We start from the raw sequence: 24,281 nt of genomic DNA, 5'->3' as shown, positions 1-24,281 counted from the left end.
GATGTAAGTGTCTCTACTGTCCAGGGAAGAATAATTTCTACTAGATTTTGAAGATTTACTGTAAGGATCTGATTGCATTCTGTTAAGAGCTTTAGTGAGGTCAGGAAGTTAATATAATGATAATCATCACCTCATCTCATCCCCAAGCACCCAACTGATTCCAAAAGTATTGGATGGAGCACCAACCATCATTCCAGAGAACACTGTTCCACTGCTCCACAGCTCACATGTGTGTCAGCAATGTATTCACTAGAAGAAGTGTCCACAAACATTTGGACATATAGTGTATGATCATGATAAAAAAAAAAAATTATAGAACAGCTTTGTCTTCTCGCATTAGCTTTAGAAACAACACGTTTAAGCGAAATTCAGCCTGAAGGAGTTTTTACAGGTTAGGCTGATGAAATGCAACTGCAGTAAAACTGAAACTGGAACTGGAAATCTATATATCAGCCATATATTTATATTGCCATTTGCTTATTAATTTAATTTAATAAAATTGCTAAAGGTCCACTTACATGATTCATTCAACTTTTCTTTATCCCTTAGAATTGTTATTAAACCTGAAGTTTAATTCTATTGTGCCTAATTGACTGCTATACAGTCAGGTCCGTAAGTATGTAGACTCGTGACACAATTGGATTCAGAAAGCACTGAAGCAATCTGACATCATCTGTCAAACATGGTGGAAGCAACATTATTGCAAATACATAATTTGCTACAAACTGGGTCACTGGTGTTGATTGATTGCAAACTGTTCATAGAAGCAGCTCAGATTGTGTCAAATGACACAATACTTTACAGTACAGATACTTTGCTGACACAGATGTGCAAATTCAATGGAATGATGGATGGTACTCAATCCAATACTTTTGTAATGAGTTGGGGAGTTGGGGAGGATGTGGGGTGGGGTGGTGATCATTTAACATTGTGACTTGTCGCTGAATGCAATCAAATTCCCACAGCAATGTACCAATATCTATTATAAAGTTTTCCCTGGAAAGTAGAAACAGTTACTTCAAAAAAAAAAGGATAAACTCTTTTCCCCCCTTGATTTCAGAGGAAACAATGAATGGGCAGATGTCCCAATACTTTTGTCCATTTAGTCTAGAGCACATAGAAAGGCTGCATTATACCACGTCGCAAACTTGCTTTTTATTAAGAATCCCAGTGTTTTACATCCTGTCTGCTGTGCACTTTACACCTAGAAAGACTGATCTTTTACTAGAATCTGCATGCAGTGTTTTTTTTTTTTTTAAAGAAAGACTATATAATATATTGTTTTTACAGCTTAGTTTCCATCTATGGTACATTTTGAAACATTAACTGTTTATCTACATCAAGCTTTATGAGTTAAAAACACCCATTTGTTTTCAATGAACTGACCTTTAACGGACCAGCATTGATTCAAAGACATTTTCTATTGGTCCATTTATCATGAAATGTTCACACGACAGCCAGAGCAGCACACAAAAAGCAATGGAGCTATGAGGGCGCCAAATGTTCTGAACATTTCCAAATGTTCAGAACTTCACTGATGGGATAATCACATGTTGATCTCTCATCAGTGATGGAATGAGGCCTGAGGCTTCTGCTCAGCTGCTGTCATTATCCTTCAATTACACCCTGACTTCCACTAGGCCGAACTGACCAAATGACCTCACTTCTGCTAAATGAATTCAATTAAATCAATTAGTTGCCTGAGCAGAGTCACAAACAGCCCAACCATGCCACAGATCCAGCAGACCCAACAGAGCTAACAGAGCTGTCATATAGTGCCTTCCTGTTGTCCATTCAGTCCATCCATTTACATCTTCCTTCTTGGCTCAAGTTAACTGCACTGCTGGTCAATACTCTAGTCCAGCCTGCAAAATGACGAGAGCTCAGGCACAGCTTACTATTAAGTGGAGTATACTCTGTAGACTGTATGTTTATTCAGATTGGCAGGGTTTAGCACACACACACACACACACACACACACAGACGGAAGAACAGACAGTGACACAAGCTCAGACACATGAAACAGCAGATCCACTCGGTTCTGTCTCTAGCAGTGCAGAGTTTTCAGGATGTAAACTAGGACACGCTGTGACGTTGGTGTTACTCTCTCGAGGTTGCTGATTATTGTGCACCAGCACAGGAAACAGCCTAAAAAGAGAAAACCTGGAAGAGTCAAAGAGAAGAGACTAGACAGAGAGAGACAAAAAACAGAGACAGAGGAGATGATTTATAGTGCCATTGCTGGACTGTGGAGTCCAACTGACTGCCAAGTTAATTTATTGGATGTGAAGTCATCTAACCCCCACTGCAGCCTAGCATTTGTGTGTGCAGGAAGATCTCACTGTCTATAAAACAACTGATTAATGCTTGAACAGTGAGTGCAAACAGTGGAGGAACACATTAGGTCACCTTTTTATGGAGTTACGCAAATTAAAACTGATTTGCAATAAAAAGGGAATTTTGAGGAGCCGTGAAACATCAATTTACCTCTTAAATTAAAGGAGTTAAGCGTCTTAGTAAGATGTGGAGCCCCCATGAGCTCTGATAGGCTCTGGTCTACAAGTCTGTGCAATTTTACTGAAGGTATGGAGCACCATTTTTCAGTTGGTATTCTTATGATGGAGGCGGAGGAACGCTATCCAAGTGTCTTCCAAGGATGTTCAACTGACCTGAGGTCTGGTGACTGCGAAGGCCATAGTATATGATTTACGCCACTTTCAGACTGTCAAACCACGCAGTGCCCCCTTGTGGCCTGTAGATCGGCGAGTGGTGAGAAGGGAATCATCCTGGACGTGACCACTCCCATCAGGACCAAAACGTTTCATCATAGATAGCAGAGTAAGCTGAACAGTCAGAATTACCTCCTAAGCATAGCAGTAAAATACCCCCTGCAAAGCGCATGACAGATCCGCTGGACCCCCTCACGGTAGGGGTCAAGCAATCAGGCCTGTACCATTCCCTTGGGGTCTACGCTTGAGGAGAATATGCTGAAGGACAACTTTTATGACCATCACTTTTGGATCACGTTTCTCCACGTCTCACGGCAGCACCTGTAAAGGTGCAGGTAAAGGTGCACGTATTTGTCACTGTACAGTGTACAGCGAAATGTGTCCTCCGCATTTAACCCATCTGGTAGTGAACACACACTCACACACATGTGTTAGGGGCTGTGAGTACACACACCCAGAGCGGGGGGCAGCCAACTCCAGCGCCCGGGGAGCAGAGAGGGTAAAGGGCCTTGCTCAAGGGCCCAACAGTGGCAGCTTGCCGAGCCCGGGAATCGAACCCACAACCCTGTTATCGAGCCCGGCACTCTAACCGCTGAGCCACCACTGCCCATTCTTCTTTTTTAATGAGAGGTATAACGTCTATCCTCTATTACCTGAGAAACAGCTACTCTTTGGTTTTGCCTTGTATATCAAACTAATTCACATCACACATGTGCTGTTTTTGTTTATTACAGTCTTCCCTGCAGATGTGATTGAAGTCACTGTTCCTTTTGAAACACTGACCAGCCTCTGAGACTGAAGGTTCTACCCTCTTTTACTCTTGACATCCAAATCAAGGATGACTGGGCCAGCTCAGAAATGAAAACACACACAGACACACACTAAACAAAAAGACCTCTCTAACTAGACTTTAGGTTCATAAAGAATCAGCTACAGCCCATTTTCCACCAATGTGAAAAACCTAATAAGCAAGTTAAAACCATTTAAGCATCCCAACGATGTCTTTAGTTTGTTAACGCAGACCATACCTTGAGAGCAGACTACTCTGGCCTGGCCTTCCTGTGGTCCATGTGAGAAGTGGTGTGCACACTTGTGTACCTGTATTTACTTTTATTATTATTATTATTATTATTATTATTAATAATTATAAATTATTAATACGTTAGTATAAAATCATTTTGTTACTGTGGGTGATTTTATGTAGAATTTTGCAACAACATACACTCATTCAATTGTAGAATTCATCAGTACCGTAAGAAAACATGGAAAAGGTTTGTGGCTTGACTGTACAAGGTTTGTGTAATATTTTTTTTTCTTTTTAGATCAATATTCCTGTTAACAAATGCAGCAGATTTGTGATATGAAGACAATATTAATTAACTAAGTCTAGGGATGTACTAATTTAATTACTAATTAATCTTTGGAGAGATGCATTTGCACTTTTCCGTTATCTCACACAGGGGTTGAGCTTTTAAACCAGATCATTTTGGAACTCTGCCAGGTTGGTGGATTCTCTCATCGTCTTGTTTTTAGCCTTTCTTGGGTTGCGCTGGTGCTAATTACTGAGATTTCAAGGATGTTCCCCATTTTAAAAACAGCACTTCTAAAAACAGCTCAGAGTAGATTATGGAAGTGAGAAACTGAAAACGGTGGGCTCACCATGAAAGACTACCAGCTTATAAGAAAGGCTGATTGGACAGGTCATTCCACAACGGGCCTTTTTTTATCTCAATGTAACATGTCCCCGACGTGAACTTGACAATCCGCTTTTACACTAAATGGTTAACCACCACCATCATATTAAGGAATACACATTTCCATAAAGTCAATTAAAAGCATGAAGCCAATTATACTAATGAACTCCTTCCTCTTTAGTGCCATGCGAAGCCCATTTGTCCGCCCCTTATCATTTCTCTCATTGAAATTAGCACAGCACAGTGTACTGTATTATGTTGAGTGTTCTGGCTCCATCTCATAAGCTGCTCCTCATTAATGAATGAAACCCATATCTCACCCGTGCACGCTCACAGTTCACTTCCACCAGCCCTAAACACCATACATGCTATTTGCATTCACTCATGATACAGCATGTATCGTTAAAAGAGAGGTGGTTATCAAGTACTTAACATTACACTTCTTCAGAAAGGTTCTCTTCCACTCCTCTTCTCTATTTGCATTATTCATAATAAACTAGTCAATAGTTATCGAGCAGGCCCCAGCAGAAATCACATGAATCTGCATTATTTAGATGAGGAAGGCAAGTTAACCGTACTTATGCAACATCAAAAGCACTCATGCAGGACCACTGCCAATTGATTTTTTTTTTGAACCAGAGACCAGCAAAAGCAGAATTTCAAACATGAGGAAAAACTTGACAGTTGAGGCAATGACTGCTAATGTATCTCGATGACAGACAGCACTCAAACTCCCCCTAGTGGTGAAAGGCTCCAGCACGTCTGAAATTCACCCACACTGGTGTAGCATATTGTATATTAATTACATTTGGCCTCAACAAATGTATAACCAGATATGGTTCAACGTTTTGTGTTGGACTAACGGGCTAACATTCAGGCCTCCGATTCACCTTATTCATATGTAAATCCTCAAGAAACCACTGCAAGAGAGAGGAGTCACAGCAAGTCATGTGTGGAAAATACTCTAATGAGAACCGTGTAGGATGAAAAAAAAAAAAAAATGCTGTGGCCATTAGCTGAAACTTTGCTGTTCTCCTATTCCAACCTCAGCAGGACCTGAAATTCTCCGGCTTTCAACATTAAAAACATTTCATGTTTCATCTTTTGCTCCGTGCACAGGAATAGGCAGCCAATTTCATGATTAAACTCAGAACGAGGGGAGAAAAAAAAATGGCACAGCAGGCACCTACACACATAGGGAAAGGGAGAAAGAGAGAGGAGATAGAAAACACAATTAAGGCACCAGGGGGTTAACATTGACTAGAGTGAAATTAATTCAGCTTTCCAATCTAGGAATCCAAACTCAAATTTGATGAGGGGAAGCTGTGAGGCACTGTCTGGTATTGCAGATACATGCTGCCTGGCTGCTTAGTGCCTGGGTAATGGGCAAGAGAGGGTATTACAAGAGCAGTGGTGTGGTCAGGCTGTTGATTAACTGCACCCTGACAGCACCAGTGGCCAGAAGAACTGCAATGTGGCACCCAGACTGCCCGAGACGCTGCGAACAATGTCAAAACATACTCTCAAGTGGATAGAAAGAGATAGGCTAACGTGAGAGCTGAGCTCAAACATTGAGGGGTGTAGACATAAATGAGATTCACAGAAAAATTAAGAAATTAATTAACCTGCTGTTCTTACACACTGTAGATCAAAGTGTGCTAGAGTGCATTAGGCGTGATTAATACTTCAGAGATTCTGTGTCTGTGTGTGGCTGACCTCACTTCACCATTGTCTCATCTGGTTCATCAGCAGAGCAGCAACAGACCACAGGGCAGGAATGAAGTCACAGAAGCCACACTGAGGAAAGACACACACCCCGGCTTCTCCGAGACTGTCTGAACCAAGCCATCTCAACATGACAGCGCCGATTTTACTGGTCAACAGTGCAGCCAAGGAAGACAGGCTTTCAACACACTTCCAAACAGCCCATCACACTGACCCGTGAAGCCCACCTGCACACAACCTCAGTGCACTGATTAAAATCAACTTTAGCAGACACAATGGACTCCATTTTATGCATTTATTTATGTAGCAATTTATTCTCTGATTAGCTGCTGAGGTTCAGCAGTCTGATAACCACATCAGAAGGCCTGTGGTTCTGCTCAGTCCTTCACCTCCTCTAATTTCTGTGATCCTTCCCAAAAATACCACAAAATTTGCCTAAAAATGTCACCTTTTGAAAAGTCCCTGCATGTTTGCAAGATCAAAACTCTAACTCTCACTCAACCGCCCCCTGCCCTCCCCCCGTCCCCCCATTTTCAAAGCTAGTGAGGTCACACATTAGCAACAGAGGACAATCAACATATTTTCCCCCCCCAAAGGTTTTATAACCATCCTGTTTCACACACAAACAACCTTCTCCTTATTTTTAACAGCCAGAGAAGAACAAAAAAGGATTAAACATAATAAACTCCCAAACCTTCTGTACAGAGAAAACAAACTAAATGGAGAAAATGTCTTTTTTATATTAGTCCGCGCAAATCCTCCATATTGTCTCTCGGGTCTTCTTTTTAATTGGGATGGGAGACACACAGATATACCGAATACAGTTCTGTGCGTCAATGAGAGGCTTTGTGTGTAGTAGGCAATGTCAACACGTCCGTCTTACGTCCGTCGCTCAGTCGTCCAACTCTGTCGGTCTTTATATGGATTAGAAACAAGTAGGTCTTGGCCATGTCTACGATAGTGTGTGTGTGTGTGTGTCATAAGTTAACATTATGTAAATCTAAATCAGTGTGGTGTGTCAATGTGTGTATGTGTACTGTATGTGCACGCATGTGTGTGTGTCGGTATAGGAAAGTCTCTAGGCCAGTCCAAAGCCCTCCGAGCATTCCTGAATGGCCAGCAGCAGCATGTGTCTCAACTTCTCGTAGCTCTCGTAGGCTGGGAGATCCAGCTGGTTAAAGCTGTGGAGAAAGGAGACAAAATGTGGTCTGGGTTAAAGTGACTCAAAATTTACCAATACTATAACAATCCCAGTGACATTTTACACTGAACTCAGTCAAAGACGTAATAAATATTACATTAACAGTCAAGATGCATTTCATTAGTAGGCGAATTATTAGTAGGTTATTACATTTTGACCCCATAGAACATTCAAGAGCTGGTATTTATTGCTAATGGGCTCCCCCTACTGTCAGAAAATGTAGTTTGTCCTTTGTGCCACTTCAAAGTGACAAGCTTTAAAGTGCATTTCTGGACATTTCTGAAGAACAGGGTGAAAGGAAGCTATCAAAGTATGTAGAAAATAGATGGACTACTGCCTGTAGTTATAGAACTACAAAATGCTCCTATATGGTAAAAGGAACTTCCAAACTGGTAATAATATCCTGATATGACTGTGGTATGGAGTTAAATTCAAACCAAAATGTACTGTTTTCTAGAATTGTGACTCAAATGAATGCATAAACTTGTAAATGTACATTTATTTCAATTAGCTGTAGTGTCACATGGTAAATCTCAGGGTACTAATGCAGCTTTATTTTTTTCAGATGTGTAAACTTGTGTTGTGCCTGTATTTTTACTTCTAATTCATTCAGAACAAACTGTACATATTTGAGTTTGATTAGTACACGGCAGCAGTGATGTTACTAAACAACTGCTGATAGCGTGGCACACTTTATTATTGTGCTTCAATACTGCCAAAGGTTTAATGTACGTTACATTCAAAATTGATGTCAAAATCCAAGTTTGGGCTTAGACCTGACTCCATTACAGTCTTCACACCTTTTACTTTTAAAGAGACAACTCTATGAGAGCTTACCAAGTGTGTGCAGAGGGCAGGCGGTCAGTGGAGCGGTCATCACGGTGGATCTGGAACTTCTGGATGCCATTCATGCCCTCCAGTGCAGCGAAGCCCTGCAGAGGCACTTTGGATGTGCCGGTCACAAACTGCAGAAACTTGGCCCGGTCAGCCTGGTCAAAGGAGCGCAGTGCACGCCAGAACCACTGGATCTGTAAAGCAAAGACCAAGATTAACACCTGCTCATACCTTGGAGGTGAGGTATAAATACACATGGCTGAATGAGGTGTGAACCTTAACGTAATACGAATATCAGCTAATTGAAAGCAGTAAAACACTAATAATGACAATCATGTAAATCAACATGCAATGGATGAGAGCAACCACATGACACATGGCTGCTGTCCAAACTAGCACACCCTTTTGAGTGAAAACAAACCAACAGTATTGCTACTGCCATATTAGAAATAACAGTGTCACCATGCTTAAAAGCTGCTGACTGGCATTTTGCTCATCAAACCATAGTATGGGATTTTTTTCTTCCCCAAAGAGCAAAAGGAAGAGATCTGTGGCCTCAGGCCATCCACAGGGAGGAAGAAAATGATAAACTGTGGTCAGTTAATGTGTGTTCATCTATGGCAGCTGTCTGTTTATGAGGTGATTTTTATGTCACGATTAACGTCATAATAACCCAAATTCAAAAAGGCATTACAAATTGTGTAAAAAGGCATTACACAAGGGCAATGTACCCTGATGCATTGCATTCACCCATGTTTAATACATATGAAAAAAAGCATGAGCTACAACTACATTTCTTAGTTATTTGCATGTTTCGAATACATACTTGGATAGAGCTGGACTGGTATTTGTGGTACTCTGTGTTGGCCTTGAGGTCATCAATGTCGATGGTGGGCAGGCCCGAGATGAGCAGCTCCAGCTCCTGCTCAGTGAAGATGGAAATGAGCCTCTTGGGGATGATCTCATAAAAGCCTTCCAGAAAGGCTGCCAGCTGTTTACGAATTGCACCTACCCAACACAACAGAATGGTCACATTAGAACAGGAGAAAATATACAACTCACAGACATGATTCTACACTTCTAGCGCCGCTCAAAAAAAAAAAAAAGAAGAAAAAAAAACAAAACAAAACTGTGGTATGTAGTATGTAGTTAAATTCAAACCAAAATGTACTGTTTTCTAGAATTGTGACTCAAATGAATGCATAAACTTGTATATGTACATTTATTTAACTTAGCTATAGTGTCACATGGGAAATCTCAGGGTACTAAGGCAGCTTTATTTTTTTCAGATGTGTAAACTTGCGTTGTGCCTGTATTTTTACTTCTAATTCAACCCCAACCCCCCCCCCCAAAAAAAATAATAATAAAACCCCACAACACAACGTGCTGTGTACGTATGTGCACACAGGGTGATTGTAAAACTCACCAGTCATCTTCATCTGGCATACCAGATGCACATATTCTTTTTTGTTCTCCTCAGTCACCAGAATGTTGGCCCCATTGGGCTTCAGGTCCCTTACTTCACATACTCCAAACTCTTGGACCTGAGGGGAAAAAAAAAAAAGAACAGCGGATGTCATTAATCTTGTGACATATGACTACTAAATAAATGAAAGAATCCAACTGCATATATTTCCAATGGAGGGTCAAGAAAGGCGAGCAGTACCTCTGTGCTGAATGTCAGCTCATAGCCCAGGGTAGAGACATCATTTTCTAGCAAGTACACCAATCCTTGGAAGAAGGGATAATCCTCACTTTCCATGTCTGTGTACCTGTGTGTATTACAAAAGAAACATCAAGGTCATGTTAGGGGAATAAGTGTTTCAAAATAACAAAACAAAATTTGCTTTAAATTTCTAAAAATACATTGAAAAAAAAGCAGTGGCAATAAATGACAACAACATTTACCTAACACTCTTTCCCAGGATGTGTTTGTAGAAGCTGCGTGTGAAGTAGCACTCCAGCAGTCTGTTGTCGTAGACAGCCTTGGCCACAACGCGACCCACAAACTTAAAGTAGCTGAGATGGTTGGGATTGCAGTGAGAAGACGGGTTGATGGTGTAGGTGACCCGATCTCCAGGTGATGTGCGGAACAGAGCGTACATTGGATTAAACATCTCTCTGGAGATGATCATGTACCACTCTCTTAACAGGCCACCAGCATCTTGTCCCTCCTCTCCTTCAAATACTATGTACCTGAAAAGCACAAGGACAAATAGTATAGGTAAGTACAAAACATCTGCTTAATGATTAAAGGAGCACAACCTCCTGTCTTCTTTTGTGAACTATACTAGGATGTCTTAATAGTGTCCTCAAGTTGTGTGTGTGGAACTCACAGTCTATTCTTCATGTCTTCCGGGCTCTTGCGGTGCAGTTCTCTGTACGAGTCTTCAAAGACGTGGTCTCTCCTCACATGAACAGCCATATCTTCCTTTCTTAGACCCTCATCCAGGCGTTCCAGTTCCTGACGGAAATACCTAATAGACACACACGCACACACACATAAGCAGTCTGCTCATCTACAACCTCCATGAAGGCACGCTTTAGGTAAGAGTGTACAGATAAGTACGGAGGAGAGAGAAAGTAAAAATGGTGTGTGAAAAGTGAGTAGGTAAAACTAAAACAAAACCATGTCGGTCAGTTTAGCCTTACTTGCGCTTGACATCAAAGTCAAGAATGCGAATGTAGTCCACAAGGACAGCAAAGGGTCCGTCTGCCAGGTGGGTGGTAGACTGGCGCAGGATCTGGTTAAGCACTGTTCTGTGAGTTTCTGTTTCAGAAGCAGACAGCAAAAAGTTTGACCATTCTAATATTAGAACAGCAACTCTACATTGTAACATAGGACAACAGAAACCTATTTAAAAAAAAAAAAAAAAAAAAAAAAAAGACAATCCCTTAATTAAAAACCTAATAAAAACATTTTTTAGTGTGCTGTGGTGTGTTTATAGAACTTACCAGCAAAGCGCAGAAACTTCTGTGTGTCTGGGGGCAAGTTGGAAGAGATGTGCATAGAGGAGGGTTCTCGGGAGAAGAAGGGGTCCAGGGAAGAGGGGGTGGCGGGCGTGAGTGGGGCTGGAGAAAGTGGAGGTGGTTCATCCTTAATGTGGGAAAGCTGACTCTCTCGAGTGTCCCGCACTGGGGGCTTACTCTCTCGTTCTGTTGCATGCACCAGGAAGAAGGCCTCCACTGCTGGCTGTAAAACTTTACATCAAGAGGCACAAGACTGTGTTAATCCAATTCATTATACATTATTTTGATCATAGAACATTTAAGGTGATGCGTTTACCCAGAACAGCATGTTGGTCATGCGACTCCTCTAGCTCTTTAAGACACTCTCCAAGCATATCCCACAGCTCATCCAATAAGAGCTGCTCACTTAGCAGTGGCAGTTCGGGCAGACGCTCCTCCTGCTCCTGTTGACTGCTGCTCTCCTCACCTGAAAGCACAGGCACATTTCCCTCAGTGTCTCAAATAACACATTCAGTTTTACTTTTAAGCAAAATACGTTTTGCTTACTGCTCTTCTTAGCCTGGTCAAAGGCTATTACCCAGCAAACATCTACATAGAAATTGACAAGCGAAATGCAGTTATAACAGCAAAGCATTTTGCAATGTCACCCTCCCTGTGACAGACTCTTGGCAAAGTGACAACACACTAAACCAAGAGTACTTGGGTGGAAAAAAAAGTAGTGACTCTTGAATCATAATACATTAATTCTTAATTCATTAATACATTCATTGCTCTTCCTAGCATTAGCAATGCTTTCAAAACTGGGACGGTAAGAACTTCACAAGTCTCCTCTGATACAAGCAAACCCAGCCACCGCATCTTTTCAAACTAGGTAGCTGACATGTTTGGAGGACATGTGCCAGCCAACGTCGTTTAAGAGTGATGAGGAGGGAGCACCATCCACTCACCCAGAGAGAAACGGGCCAATTGTGCTCTTGGACTACGGCCACTGATGCTAAAGCAGCATGGCTTGTGATTCAAACTCGTGAACGTCAGCCAAATGCCAGAAATGCGAAGAAAATCTTTGTGACTTGGGTTAAAGTGTGCTCTTACCAATAGGAGCCTGGTCCTGCTCTAGAGGAGAGGGCTGGTCAACGTCCATAGGAGAGTCATCTCTCTGTGCTGCAGGAGGCTCTGCTGTAGAATTTCCCTCCGACTGGACCATGAGAGTGAAAGGAGACAAGGTCAGATTTAACATAAAGAGCTGCAAAAAGTCAATACGTAAGGCGGAATGATGAGAGGTTAAATCATTTAGCAGAGTATCTTTAACGCCCACCCCCACCAAAAAAAAAAAAAAGCATCATGCATTTCGGACAAATGCAAGTGAGGGGCTGGGAGGGGAGCAGAAGCACAGAGCAAAACAGCCACAATCAAAAATCATTATGCTAAGCCATAACATACACAAAACAGGTCATCAGTTTCAAATGCAGTACAATGCAGTGAGAGCAAAAACAGAGTGCTTGTTCTGGTACAAAAGGAGCCTGTTTGTCTCACTGGCATACATGTGTGGGTGCATTAGTATTTGCAGATGGCCAACTTGGAGGAACAAAGTCAGTACAGTGGAAAATGTGAGATGTGGTTGGCTCACATTATCATTGAGATTTACTATAAAAGTGAATGTGAAAGCTCTGAAAAGTGTTGTAAATATTTTTGCATTGGTGTATTGGTGCACACAGAATAATGAGAAAACAAATCGGTTGTAACGGTAAAGGTTGTAACATAACATCTGTGAAAAAACTTGACATCAAGACCTGTGCGCTCGATTTTGAACCATTAAGTGTAAACAGAGCCGTAATTAGGTCTTTATGTGTGTATATATGTATCTGTGTATGTGTGTAGGAGTGGTAGGACTGGTCAGTAGTGTGAGTAGCAGTCTGCCTGCTGTCAGTGGGGCCCATGCTAACCGTGGCAGAGCTGGCTGGGCCGGCAGGGGGGTTGTTGGTTGCAGCAGTGCTGGGGGCATGGCCAGCTGCTGCAGACGATCCAGCAGCAGCAGCGGCGGCGGCGGCGGCGGCAGTGACGGAAGAGGAGGATGAGGGCGGGGGAGCCTGCTGAAGCCGGCGAGCCCGCTGCCCCTCTCTCACCATCTGAATGATGGCGTCTGCTTCAGCTTCCAGCTGGCGAACAGCAGCCTGGATACTGCTCGCAGAGCCTAGACTGGTGGAGCCTAGTGAGCAAAGAGAGAATACCCACAATCAAGCTTAGATCATAATTATAGAGGCTATAAGGCTAAATACTGTTTACAACAGAGCAACAGACATGTTTTTTTGAAAATGTTAAGTTAGGAATGCACTTGGGCATCAGGGCTTTTTAAAACTTTATGCCTGTGAGATCAGTGTTTTACAAAGGGACATGCCATTATACCAGATAATTGCTAAGGTTACATAACTGGTTCTGATATCAATGTGGGATAAATTTGAATTTATGAAAATGCCTCAATACGCCTGTCTACAATAAAAAGTATGGAACCAAAGCAGAAGCATACATGCAGTTCCAATGCACATCCCAAGTCTTTCACACTCACTCAGTCTTCCTGTCTGCTTGGCCTTCTTGTTAGCACGGCGTGTATCTTCCCTCAGCTGTATGATAACTTGAAGCACTCGTAGGAAGAATTTCTGCGTGGAAGTCTTTGAGGTGAGCGAGCTCATGCAGGGCAACTGAAGCTCTCGGCCACCCAGCGTGCGTTTCTGAGCAGCCACAATCACAACACTCTCTGAGCCGTCAAACCTGTAGCACATCAGGAAAAGGAAGATCTCTGTCAGTACAGCAGACACTGAAGAATGGTGGATTATAACTAGTTTGGTACTTGGTTCATTAATCAAATCAAAACTTGAATTAAGAAGTTAATGACTATTGTTTTGCATAATCTACTTAGAGCATTAACATGTCAGGGATTGCTGATTGGTGTAACTACATTTAATGTCATTTGTCACCACCATATATCGTCACCTCCACAAGTCACCTTTTTCTGACGCATTGTTACAACCCTAGTTGGTAGTTCTAACCTGCTCGTCATCTTGCCCTTAAGGCGTGCAGTGAGGGATGGGTCTTCATGAGATGCTTCTGGAGACTGGGCATCAGCCCGTGCTCTCCTTTGCTGCTCCAGGTTATACTCCCGCAACTCCGCCAGTAAAGTGCCTACACACACACACACACACACACACACACACACACACACACACACACACAATTACAACAGGTAGCAGTGAATAAAGGCCAAAAGAATTTAGATCACTCTTTAGTCAGCTTTTCAGGTGAATTAGACAGACATACGAACCGATTTGTTTGCAGAGCGTGTAACCAAGGTGGCGAGCCCCGCTGAGCAGCAGTCTGAGCACAGTGTCTCGGGTCTGGCTATCCCCTCTCGATAACTGCAACAAGATGTTGGCTGCATCCTCCAAGCCCTCCTCTGAACATGAATGGGATGTCAGCACCTGGTGCAGATCACACACAAAACAGAGGGTCTCCAAACCATACTGCACTTCCTAGGTTAGAGGGGACTGGTAAAACAGGAATAAAAAATGTGTGCATGAGTGGGTGTCAAAGGGAACATACCTCTACAGAGAGCTGCAGCTGTTTCTCTGTTAGCCCAGTGGAGGCCAGTTTGGCATCACTGTCTGTACTGCTCACTGCAGCCTTCTGTTTGCCTGCATCAACATTATTGCACTCATTCATTTTCTTGGAAATAGACACTTTTCAGATAAGATTAAGGCTAGTATTAAATAAAATTAAAAAATGTCACTGTGTGCATAAAATAAGGAAGATGTAGTAACAGATTAATGTTTAGAGCTAATGTTTTTCTTTGTGTCATTTTTACAAAACCGTTCAGGACTACATTTATAATCCATATGACTCTTATCCTTCAAAGTTAAAGAAACTCAGTCCCCTACCAGCAACAGTGCCCATAGCTGTAGTAGACATGGTGGTGACTGCAGCAGCAGTAGTAGAGGCTGGTTGAGGTTGTGCTGGAACGGTCACAGCAGCTGAACTCTGGGTTACTGCTGTAACTGCCGCCCCAGCAGTGGCCTGTGCTGTGGGGACTGCAGGGACAGCAGTAGGGGCCTGAGGCACAGGGTGGCCAGCTGGAACCTCAGTGGCCTTGTTGTCAGGTAGGGCAATGGAGATGAGCGAGAGCAATCTCAGGAGCTTCTCGGTAAGCAAGGAACTACGACGAATCACAGGATGTGACAGCATGTTCATCAACTGTCCCAACGGTGACGCCTCCAGGCTTAACTGGGCCCCCTCGGCTTCACCCAATGTCCCCAGAGGCACAGTCTTCATGGAGGCTTTGCCTTTACGACTAACATTCATGTTGTCCAACTTGACCAGTAGGTCCCAGAAGTCGGTGGAGATGCCTAGAGACTGTGCGGTGCCTGAACAGGAGCTGAGGGAGTTATGGGTTGAGGAGGGGGTGCTGGGAGTGCCAGAGAGGTTTGTCTGGTTGGCACTGCCTGGTCTACAGCCTGCTCCTGCTGCGGAAGCAGAACTGCCACACAGACGAGAGTCCAGCTCAGAAGAAGAGGCTGATTGAGGGTCCTTACAGCGCTGCTGCGTGAAGTGGCTAGGGAATACCTGAAAAGGTAAATGTAAAATGGAGTTAAATACAACTACTACTACTACAACTACAAATAAAATTGCCTAAATAACACCACATCACATATGAATATCAAATTGGTCTAACCATATTTTTATATAAAATCTAATGTTAATCGAAAATGTCTATGCCTTCTTTGGTACACATTACAAAGTGTATTATGTATTAAAAATTCCTATGACCATCTGTATGTTTTAACAGATGTAACTGACATATGAATGAGTGAATTAATGAATCAAATTACTCTAAAGTTGGCAAGATATATATATATATATATATATATATATATATATATATATATATATATATATATATATATATACATATACATATACATATATATATATATATATATATATATATAAAAAAAATAAAAACACACTTACACTTATATATAAATAAAAACACACTTACCTTGGCCAGCTGAATCAGAGTATCCAGTACATGCCGGCACACAACAGGAGCAGCTTGTGGATGGATGTGCACTGTAGATCCACCTCCTCCTGAGCAGCTAACTCCTCCAGTTCCTGAAACTCCTCCTCCCAGGCCGGCAGTGCTCACAGCTCCTCCTGTTGAGTGCCTGTCTGCGTGCTTACGGCCCGACACACGCTGGATCTGGAAGATATTGGTCCTGCAACCCAGTGCTGCATCCATGGACACAGAGAGCCAGGAAAGCTGGCTGGAGCTGCGCGATTCAACTCTGTTCAGCAGCTCAAGGGAAGAAGAGGAGGATGAAGACGCCACAGAGGTCTGTGAGGAAGAGGAGGAGCCCTTGCTCCCACTGGATGATCCTTGGCCTTGCACACGCTTGCCCCTGGACTCATCTAGTCGTGCTGTCTCCAAGCAGAGCTCACTCTCACTGCTGCGCTGGAGGATGGAGAGCAGGCTTCGTATGACCCAGCCTCGTGTCTGCGAGTGGTAACACAGATTCCGCAGCACACGGTGTAGCCTACTGGTATTTAGCTTGGGCTCGTCCACGAACAGCAGGACTAGGAGACAGGACAGAGCTTCGTGGTCCAACAAGAGACGTCCTCGAAGCCGCAAGAGGGAGTCCACATTGGAACTGGAGGGGCTAAATAAAACACACACGTGCGCACAAACTATTACTCACTGCAGCCCTTTAAGATAATATGGTACCTTTGTCCATCATCCTATTTGTGCAAAGATCTGTAAATTCAATAATTCTACACTTACCGGCTGTGGTTGGCACTGCCCCCCATCTGGAAGGTTCCACCTCTTTGCACAGCCAGCCGAGTGTACTGCACTCCGCGGTTGCCTCCCAGGCGACTGGTGAAAGCAGGAGAGCGCAGAATAGCAGACAGCGCAGAAGAGCTGCTGTGTCCAAACAGCCGCTCATGCATCAGCTGCCTCTGCCGTGCCTCCTGCTCCCTGCGCAGTGCTGCAGCCTCAGCTGCAATGTCTGGGGGCATGACTGCCAACACGCTGTCCTCCATATCTTCCAGCACAGAGCGCCGCAGCTCAGACGGCAGTGTCTGGATGAAGGTGACCGGGTCCAAGGACTGGTCTCCATGAGTGGGTTGCTGGGATAGCTCCCGCCTCTGCTGCTCTGCCCGCTGCTGAGCTAGCACCTTTTCAGAAGAAGAAAGAAAGAAGATTTTATTTTCCCAGCTAAAACTGATAAGATTGTTGCACTCAACAGGCATAATTAACACAATGCAGCCTATCACCCACTGGCACACCACCCAAATGCATACATTTTAGTAGGGGTATTTAGATCAAAATTCTAAACCACGGTTGGGAATCAAAGCTCATCTTCAAATCAGAGCATGTGACTTCACAGCCAAGTCAGCCCAACGTGTCTCACCTCTTCTTGAATGGCTGGTGGTAGTGCAGCCAGAAATTCTGGGCTGACCTCTGTGACTCCAGGCCCTCCACTCAGAACAGGGGCTGCTGAGGAGGATATTGTGGAGGAAACAGCAGGACGAGAGGGAGGTCTGATCCCCAGCTGGTTCTGCAGAACCTCTCGTCGAATGTCCTCAGGTAGAGCAGCTAGGAAAGATGGATCTACACCTTCTGGTAGGCTGATGCCTAGAAGCACAAAGACAAACCAGAAAGAAACAATGGCATTAGTGCACACACACAAATAAATAAATAGACAGATCGATAGATAGATCAATAGATAAAGGAAACTAACCAGCAAGTGGGTCATCCTCCTCATTGCTGGTTGATGGAAGTGGCTCTTCTTGGATGGCCTGAGACTGGCTATCTGCACTATCACTCCGGGGCATGGTCTCACCAGGTGATGAGACAGAGGTAGAGCTAAGAGGGACATAAGGAGAGCAGGGGTTATTCTCATCTCAGTAAGACCAAAATCATCCCAAAAATGTGAAGTAAATAAATGAACTTTCTAAACAGGAATACCCACCCTGTATCTGCGTCTGTCTGCCTGTCAGTGAGGCCACTGTCACCACTCACAGACAGCTCTTGAGACATATGATTGGGCTGTGCAGAGTTGGGGGCAGGCTCCTCCTGCGTTGCTGAGGCAGGACTGCTGGTATCCATTGGTGACCCCTCTAGTTGTGACACACCCACTGGCACAGGCTCAGAACTCTCTGCTATATCTGGGCTGAGAGAAGCTAAAAGAGAGGACCAGACTGCTTTTAGTAAAGAGCAAATTAAGACAACATGCAGAAGTGATATGCACTAAAGCAAATGACAAAAAGAGCACATGCAGTATTTGCATGTAGAATGCAGTGGGGTGTGAACATGCCCTAGGAATACACTATAAAGAAAGTAAATTTCAATATTTTATGCGGAAATTTATATTTATTTCTATTTATTTTTATCTATTTATTGTGTATAGCCTTAAGATAAAACTCTCATAATAAGGACAAAGTAGGGAAATCCACCAGACTGTCAACGTTTCCCAACTTGACCGCAAAGTAAAAGTTTTTTTTTTTATTATAGGTTTTAAGTTAATCTACCTTCCCTGACTGCATCCAATGCTCCTCCTCCTCCTCTCTCACCAATAGTGGGGGAAGGAGACATTTCCATCTGGGAGGCTTCTGCTTCACAATTTGGCCTGTCAGGAGCAGAGAGCTGAGGCACAGCCGCCGCTAGCGTCCCAAGCGAATCAGCATGCGAGTCAGCCAGCAACAGCTCTGCAATTGGCTGATGCACTTGCTGATTGATAGCTGTTTCCAGTGAGACAAGGGCCTGCTCGTGTGGGGCTGTAGGGGTGACCTCTCCTGACGGGGGTGCAGTGAGAAAGCCCTCAGAAGGCCGAGGAGGGTCTAGACAGGAAGACACTCCACCCTGGGCCTGTTCTCCTTCTGCTTGTAGAGAGAAGACAACAAAAGTAAGGCCTAAAATCCAGAGACGGGATTTCGAGCCTATAGGGTGCTAATTTCAAATTCAATTAATACAACTGAACAGACTGGTGTGGACAAAGAGCTGCAACGTGGAAGGCAGTAAGTTGTATAGTTATCTCCTTCGAGGGCCGCGCTATCCTGATCCCCAACAACAACACAACTTACTACCTCACCACAGCACAGCCAAAAATACCTACCCTAGGAGCTTCAAATAGCCAGGTGTCATGAACGAGAAATACAGAAATTTCTGTAGCAACAAACATGATCACAACCTTTAATTACTGAACATGGAAAAATTCAGCATAACCATTACAAACCCGAAACAATTTATCATTTTTGTCCATCAGCAATCAAGCAGAGATGTAATTGTGTCCCTGAGACAGGTTGTCCTGTTGTCAAGCAGATGTCGTGGGAAAGACAGTAGACTGTATAGTTATCTCCCAGATCTGGTGTGATCCTAAAACTATACAAACTACTACCTCAGCCCACAGCACGCAGTAATATCACCTCCAGGCATGTAGGTCCATCATCGCACAGTTGCATGAAGCCTAAATCACATATACACAGGAGGGTGAACACCACAAGACAATGGGAAACGCAAAACATGACATGCTTGAAAGTTTAATTTTCATTGAAAAAGAAAAAGAGAATAACCACAATACCAGCAGAGCTCTCTCCTCCTCCGTTGACAGCGCCTATCGCTGTGCCCTGTGGGAGACAAAAGAAGCTCAATGGAATTCAGCAAGCCTGGCGCTCTAGTACATGACATGAGACCACAGGGGTGTCTAGTCAGGGTGCTGTCCTTTCCCTGCAGGTTATTAAATATTGATCTTCTTTAACACTTTGGGTCATGCTCGGTCTGTCCCAAAAAGAGCCCACCATCCCTCGCTGCCCACACTGCCCTCATTTCACCTCCTATCTCTTTTTACCTGAAGTGTCTGCTCCCTGCTCTCCTCTCCAGCTGAGGTGCTTCTTTCGTTTTGCTTGGCCTCCTCCTCTTCTGCCAACTGCCGCCTCCTCTTTTCTCTGCGCTCCTCCAACTCCTCATCACGCAGGCTTTCCAAGTGCTGTAAAATGGGCACCTTCACCACTGACATACAGAGAAAGGGAGAAGTTAGATTAGCAGTCAGATTCTGCTTGTGTGATCATGAAATAATATTCAGGTTACATAACGGTGCAAAATATTATTTTTGTAATGGGAATAACAGCTTTTTTGAAGCCTGGTCAGAAGTTTTACCTGCAACACAATCATGCATGCTCTCTGCATCCAGCACTTTACACTCATCTGTCCATCGAGTTAATGCTGTGGGAATACTTGAAAGAGTGCCTGCAAACATAAAAGAAAATAAGAGAAGAAAAAAGTGAGACAAAAGAACTGCAGAACTGCAATTTCAATGTTTGGATCAGCTACAATCCTGCTCCGACTCACCAGCCTGACCTCCACTGCTGCTCTGCTCATGGAAGAAATCATCCAGCAGCTCGTCATCAGAGCGCGCAATGATGTGCACATCTTCGTTGCCCACCAGAAGTCGGGCACGGCCACGGGACTGCAGAGGCAGGGAACTTGACAGCTGAAGGATGTCGGCAGCTGCACTTGGGCCTAGCAGCCTGAGAAACACAAAACCAAAGATTTATCTAAAAAACAGCAACAAAATGTAGTGCATGTAATAAACTAAACTAAAATGTATGGCAGCTTGTAAATCTAATATATTTCTTCTTTATTAAATAACATATCTATGAACAACAATCTTACATTTCAAATTTAACTACTCAATCATTACTACTACTTGGTTATATATTTATCACATGTAATATTTGCTAAAGTACAACATTCGCCTGGTGTAATAACATCTAAATATACACACACCTCATTTTCAATTAATATGAAAATGGAACATTAAAAAAATATATTTAAATTAACACTAGTTTGTGCTGCAAGAAAGGAATTGCAATTTTTCTTCTTTTCCCTCCCTCACACTCAGAAGACCCCCTCACCGCTGCAAAATAAGTGGAGGGTTGGGCTGACGGTTGCCAGGATAGTGCACATGGATGGTGTGGCCGGTGTTAGCAGTGAGCTGGCGCAGAGTGCGCTGGCTGCGGCCCATGCCCTGAGCCAGCCGGCTGCTGGTGCCCGCGCCCCCCAGTGTGAGAGAACCATGGTCAGCATGGCGCACCATCAGAGGGTGGGAGCTTGGGATGTTTCCTGGGGAGGGAGGGATGTCAGCTGAAAGAAGAGAACATTAACATTACAAAATGCTAGAGGAACCAGAACATTACAACTCCTTTTCTGCAGCTGGCTCGGTCAGTGTTTTTGATAGCACATGGCTAAACAACATATAACCAATAACAAAATAACAAAGACTTAAAAATGCTACGGATATATGCTCATCACAATAATGACTTACCAGAATTTGAAAACATATTGTCAAACTCTATAATGAGGTCATCATCTCTATCAAATCTCTCAAATCGTATGTGTGGGGCAGCGTTGATATCAGGGAAATCTTCGTCCAATTCCATCTCTGAGCCCTCGTCGTCGTCATCCTCATCTCCCTCTTCATCGTCCTAAGAATAAAAACAAATAAAGACAGTAAACAAAACTCTCCTCTAAAAGAACAAGAGATAAAGACTACAAATTCCCAACAAATACTTGAACTTACCTGATCTTCTTCCTCTTCTTCTTCCTCCTCCTCCTCTTCATCTTGACTGTCTTCGTCCTCATTACTGCCGCTAGAATCTTCCTCTTGAGTGTGTTCCTCATCCTCTGGCTCCAGGATGTTCATGGAGTCTAAAAGAAGAAAGTAGAGACAGAAATGAGCAATGGCTGCAATTATTACATTTCAGATAATGACGGAGTGCATTCCAAGTAGGACAGAGACACGCAATGTACTTCAAAAAACACAACGGTGAGTTGGTATCTCTCAAACCTTCTCTGTTGGCCTGCAAAGTGGAGGCTTGACTCATGTTGGAAGGAGCTTCATCCATCAGCACATCCTCTTGAGATTCATCCTCTCCCGAGCGTCCAACTGCAAAGAGAGTAAAATGTACATTTAGTGATAATTAAGCATATATACTTTTCAGTCTGATCCATCCTCTTATCACTTGGAGCATTAAAAAACCAGTAAGCTTACCGATGATGGTACTATTGACTGTTCCAGCATCTCTTTCTAAAAGTTCATCTATCAAATCCACCAACTCATTCTCCACCTACAAAAATGAATAATAAACCATGCTCTGAGTCAAATGGCAGTAGGCATCTCATTTTAATACAGTATTTTACCATAAGCTTTTGTCAAAGGCTATATAACAAAAACCCCCTTACCTGCATAGCCTGTGTGCTGAGCACTTCTGGCTGGCCAGCAATGACAACTGTGTCCCCTTCTGCCTCTCCGTCCATCAGATCACCGTCTGTTCCCTGGCCTCTGTGACGATTCTCCACAGGCTCTGCCTCTCCGGCTTCTCCTGAGAAAATGCAAGACATTGGTCACACACATTTAAATGATCTGTTTTTATGTTTCCAGTATACATGGCAACATCACTTTAATGAATAAAAAGCCAGCCAAAGACTTGATACCTTGATCCTGCGTGTTGCTGTTGCTGTCCCTGGCTGTGCCCACAGGGTCGTGTTCAGTCTTGTTCTTGCTAGAGGCTCCTTTTCCTCCAAACAAGCTACTGGGCTGGTTGACAATACGCGACAGTGTCTCTAGAGGCTTGAGTGCAGCATTTACAGTGTTTGCCATGTTAGGGCTGGGGAGGGGAAGCACAAAATAGTAAGTAAAACAAACAGCATAGAATTGCGTGAGCAAAGCTGAAAGTACACAGAGCCTGGGAGGCAGTACCTAGACAGGTCAAGGCTGTGAGGAACACGAGCAAGGTCATTGACCAGGCCTTTCTTCAAGAAGAGACGGATGATGTTGTTCATGCCGTTGTGCTGAGTCTTTGCAGCAGCTGTACTGTAGAAGCTCGAGGTGGAGGGGCATGACTCCATGATTGTGCTAATGATGCACATCACTGCCTGCAACCTGGAAGTGAAAAAGGAAGTCAAGCTACAGCATACAAAGAAATCTGATTGACCCTTATGAAGTGTTTCATAGCAAAACATTGGAAGAAGCAGTTTTATTTATACACACACACACACATATATATATATATATATATATATATATATATATATATATATATATATATATATATATATATATATATATATATACACACAGAACCATCCACTGCCAGCAGAGTGCTGTATTCTGTCCCAGTATTCATTTCTTCAGTGCTGCTCAAGTTAGCTTGCAAATGAACTTACCGAGCATGTTTCTCAGCACCCTCTGCCATAGCCAGTGCCCGGCTCAGAGCAGCCTTCACCTCATTGACCAGGGCCACCTGGGCATCAGTGCCAGTGCCAGCTGCTGCCAGGCTGGCTAGAAAGAGGCGGGCCAAGGCAGGGGTGTCCTTGTCTTCTGAGTTCTGGGTGTGGGGAAGCAGGTGATCCAACACAAAGGCCAGAACACTACAGTCCTAAACACAAACACACACCTTACACATTAGTCCAGTGAAAATGGATACAAAAAAAGCACATGCATAGTTTAATAATTGCAGACATGTTGAGAAACACTAAAATAAGCCAAAATGAATGCCGTTATCTAGCCTACCTCCTTAATGAGCTCAGATTGGCCAGCTGTGTAGCTGTAGGAGGCAATGAGTGTAGCAATGCCCACGTAGGAGCGCACCAGCTCTGCTAGCAGCCGCAGGATAGTGGAGGTGGGCATCAGGGGCTTGCTGGCTTTGGCCTTTGCTGCTCTACTCTCCTCTGAGGAGGCTCCCCTTTCACCTTCCTGCTCCTTCTTCTCCTCCCGCATCTCCTCAGGGGTTGAGGCTGCAGAAGAAATTGGGAAAAAAATGAGAAGTGAGCAGAAAGAGAGCAAGAACAAGAAATGTATTTTTGAGGCTTGATCCTGACATAAATCACAAGCATATTTTTTATATACATTAACAGTGTGTTAGAGTGTTTGGGAGCACTAAGTTCTTACCCTCTCCCTGAGGTGTTCCTGACTGGGAGGACTCTGCAACAGCACCATCTGCAGCAAACACCTGAGTCTGAAGAAACAGCATAATTAGCATGGCCAACATAAGCAGAAGTGTGTATTTTCTGAGTTCACAGTG

The 24,281-nt window shown here is 43.6% G+C and overlaps 1 protein-coding gene across 12 annotated transcripts in view; it reads right to left on the bottom strand.

The window, feature by feature from the left end:
* Positions 1-6,429: 6,429 nt before the first annotated feature.
* Positions 6,430-24,281, bottom strand: part of huwe1 (HECT, UBA and WWE domain containing E3 ubiquitin protein ligase 1) — a 42,165-nt gene continuing 24,313 nt past the window's right edge. For 8 of the 12 annotated variants that reach the window (XM_072656305.1, XM_072656317.1, XM_072656312.1 and 5 more), the window contains 38 exons: positions 24,149-24,215; positions 23,771-23,994; positions 23,425-23,636; positions 22,958-23,140; positions 22,693-22,865; positions 22,441-22,580; positions 22,250-22,325; positions 22,046-22,144; positions 21,779-21,906; positions 21,524-21,683; positions 21,114-21,342; positions 20,548-20,726; positions 20,356-20,445; positions 20,048-20,208; positions 19,781-19,826; positions 18,732-19,082; positions 18,173-18,383; positions 17,942-18,066; positions 17,612-17,835; positions 16,981-17,375; positions 16,201-16,858; positions 15,083-15,764; positions 14,748-14,839; positions 14,470-14,626; positions 14,198-14,330; positions 13,717-13,919; positions 13,097-13,359; positions 12,246-12,348; positions 11,470-11,619; positions 11,139-11,384; positions 10,836-10,953; positions 10,520-10,660; positions 10,092-10,379; positions 9,850-9,955; positions 9,610-9,727; positions 9,010-9,191; positions 8,187-8,377; positions 6,430-7,329 (listed from right to left, as the gene is read on the bottom strand). In XM_072656305.1, coding sequence (XP_072512406.1) covers positions 7,227-7,329; positions 8,187-8,377; positions 9,010-9,191; positions 9,610-9,727; positions 9,850-9,955; positions 10,092-10,379; positions 10,520-10,660; positions 10,836-10,953; positions 11,139-11,384; positions 11,470-11,619; positions 12,246-12,348; positions 13,097-13,359; positions 13,717-13,919; positions 14,198-14,330; positions 14,470-14,626; positions 14,748-14,839; positions 15,083-15,764; positions 16,201-16,858; positions 16,981-17,375; positions 17,612-17,835; positions 17,942-18,066; positions 18,173-18,383; positions 18,732-19,082; positions 19,781-19,826; positions 20,048-20,208; positions 20,356-20,445; positions 20,548-20,726; positions 21,114-21,342; positions 21,524-21,683; positions 21,779-21,906; positions 22,046-22,144; positions 22,250-22,325; positions 22,441-22,580; positions 22,693-22,865; positions 22,958-23,140; positions 23,425-23,636; positions 23,771-23,994; positions 24,149-24,215 — 7,407 coding nt within the window. In that variant the 3' untranslated portion in view covers positions 6,430-7,226. The remainder of the gene's footprint in view (positions 7,330-8,186; positions 8,378-9,009; positions 9,192-9,609; positions 9,728-9,849; positions 9,956-10,091; positions 10,380-10,519; positions 10,661-10,835; positions 10,954-11,138; positions 11,385-11,469; positions 11,620-12,245; positions 12,349-13,096; positions 13,360-13,716; positions 13,920-14,197; positions 14,331-14,469; positions 14,627-14,747; positions 14,840-15,082; positions 15,765-16,200; positions 16,859-16,980; positions 17,376-17,611; positions 17,836-17,941; positions 18,067-18,172; positions 18,384-18,731; positions 19,083-19,780; positions 19,827-20,047; positions 20,209-20,355; positions 20,446-20,547; positions 20,727-21,113; positions 21,343-21,523; positions 21,684-21,778; positions 21,907-22,045; positions 22,145-22,249; positions 22,326-22,440; positions 22,581-22,692; positions 22,866-22,957; positions 23,141-23,424; positions 23,637-23,770; positions 23,995-24,148; positions 24,216-24,281) is intronic. The other 4 variants (XM_072656309.1, XM_072656314.1, XM_072656316.1 and 1 more) reach the window with 3 other exon arrangements.

The sequence above is a fragment of the Salminus brasiliensis genome, chromosome 14 (genome assembly GCF_030463535.1).
Source record: "Salminus brasiliensis chromosome 14, fSalBra1.hap2, whole genome shotgun sequence".
Classification (NCBI taxonomy): domain Eukaryota; kingdom Metazoa; phylum Chordata; class Actinopteri; order Characiformes; family Bryconidae; genus Salminus; species Salminus brasiliensis.
Note: the sequence above shows the minus strand (reverse complement) of the source record. Positions and strands in the feature narration are given on the sequence as shown.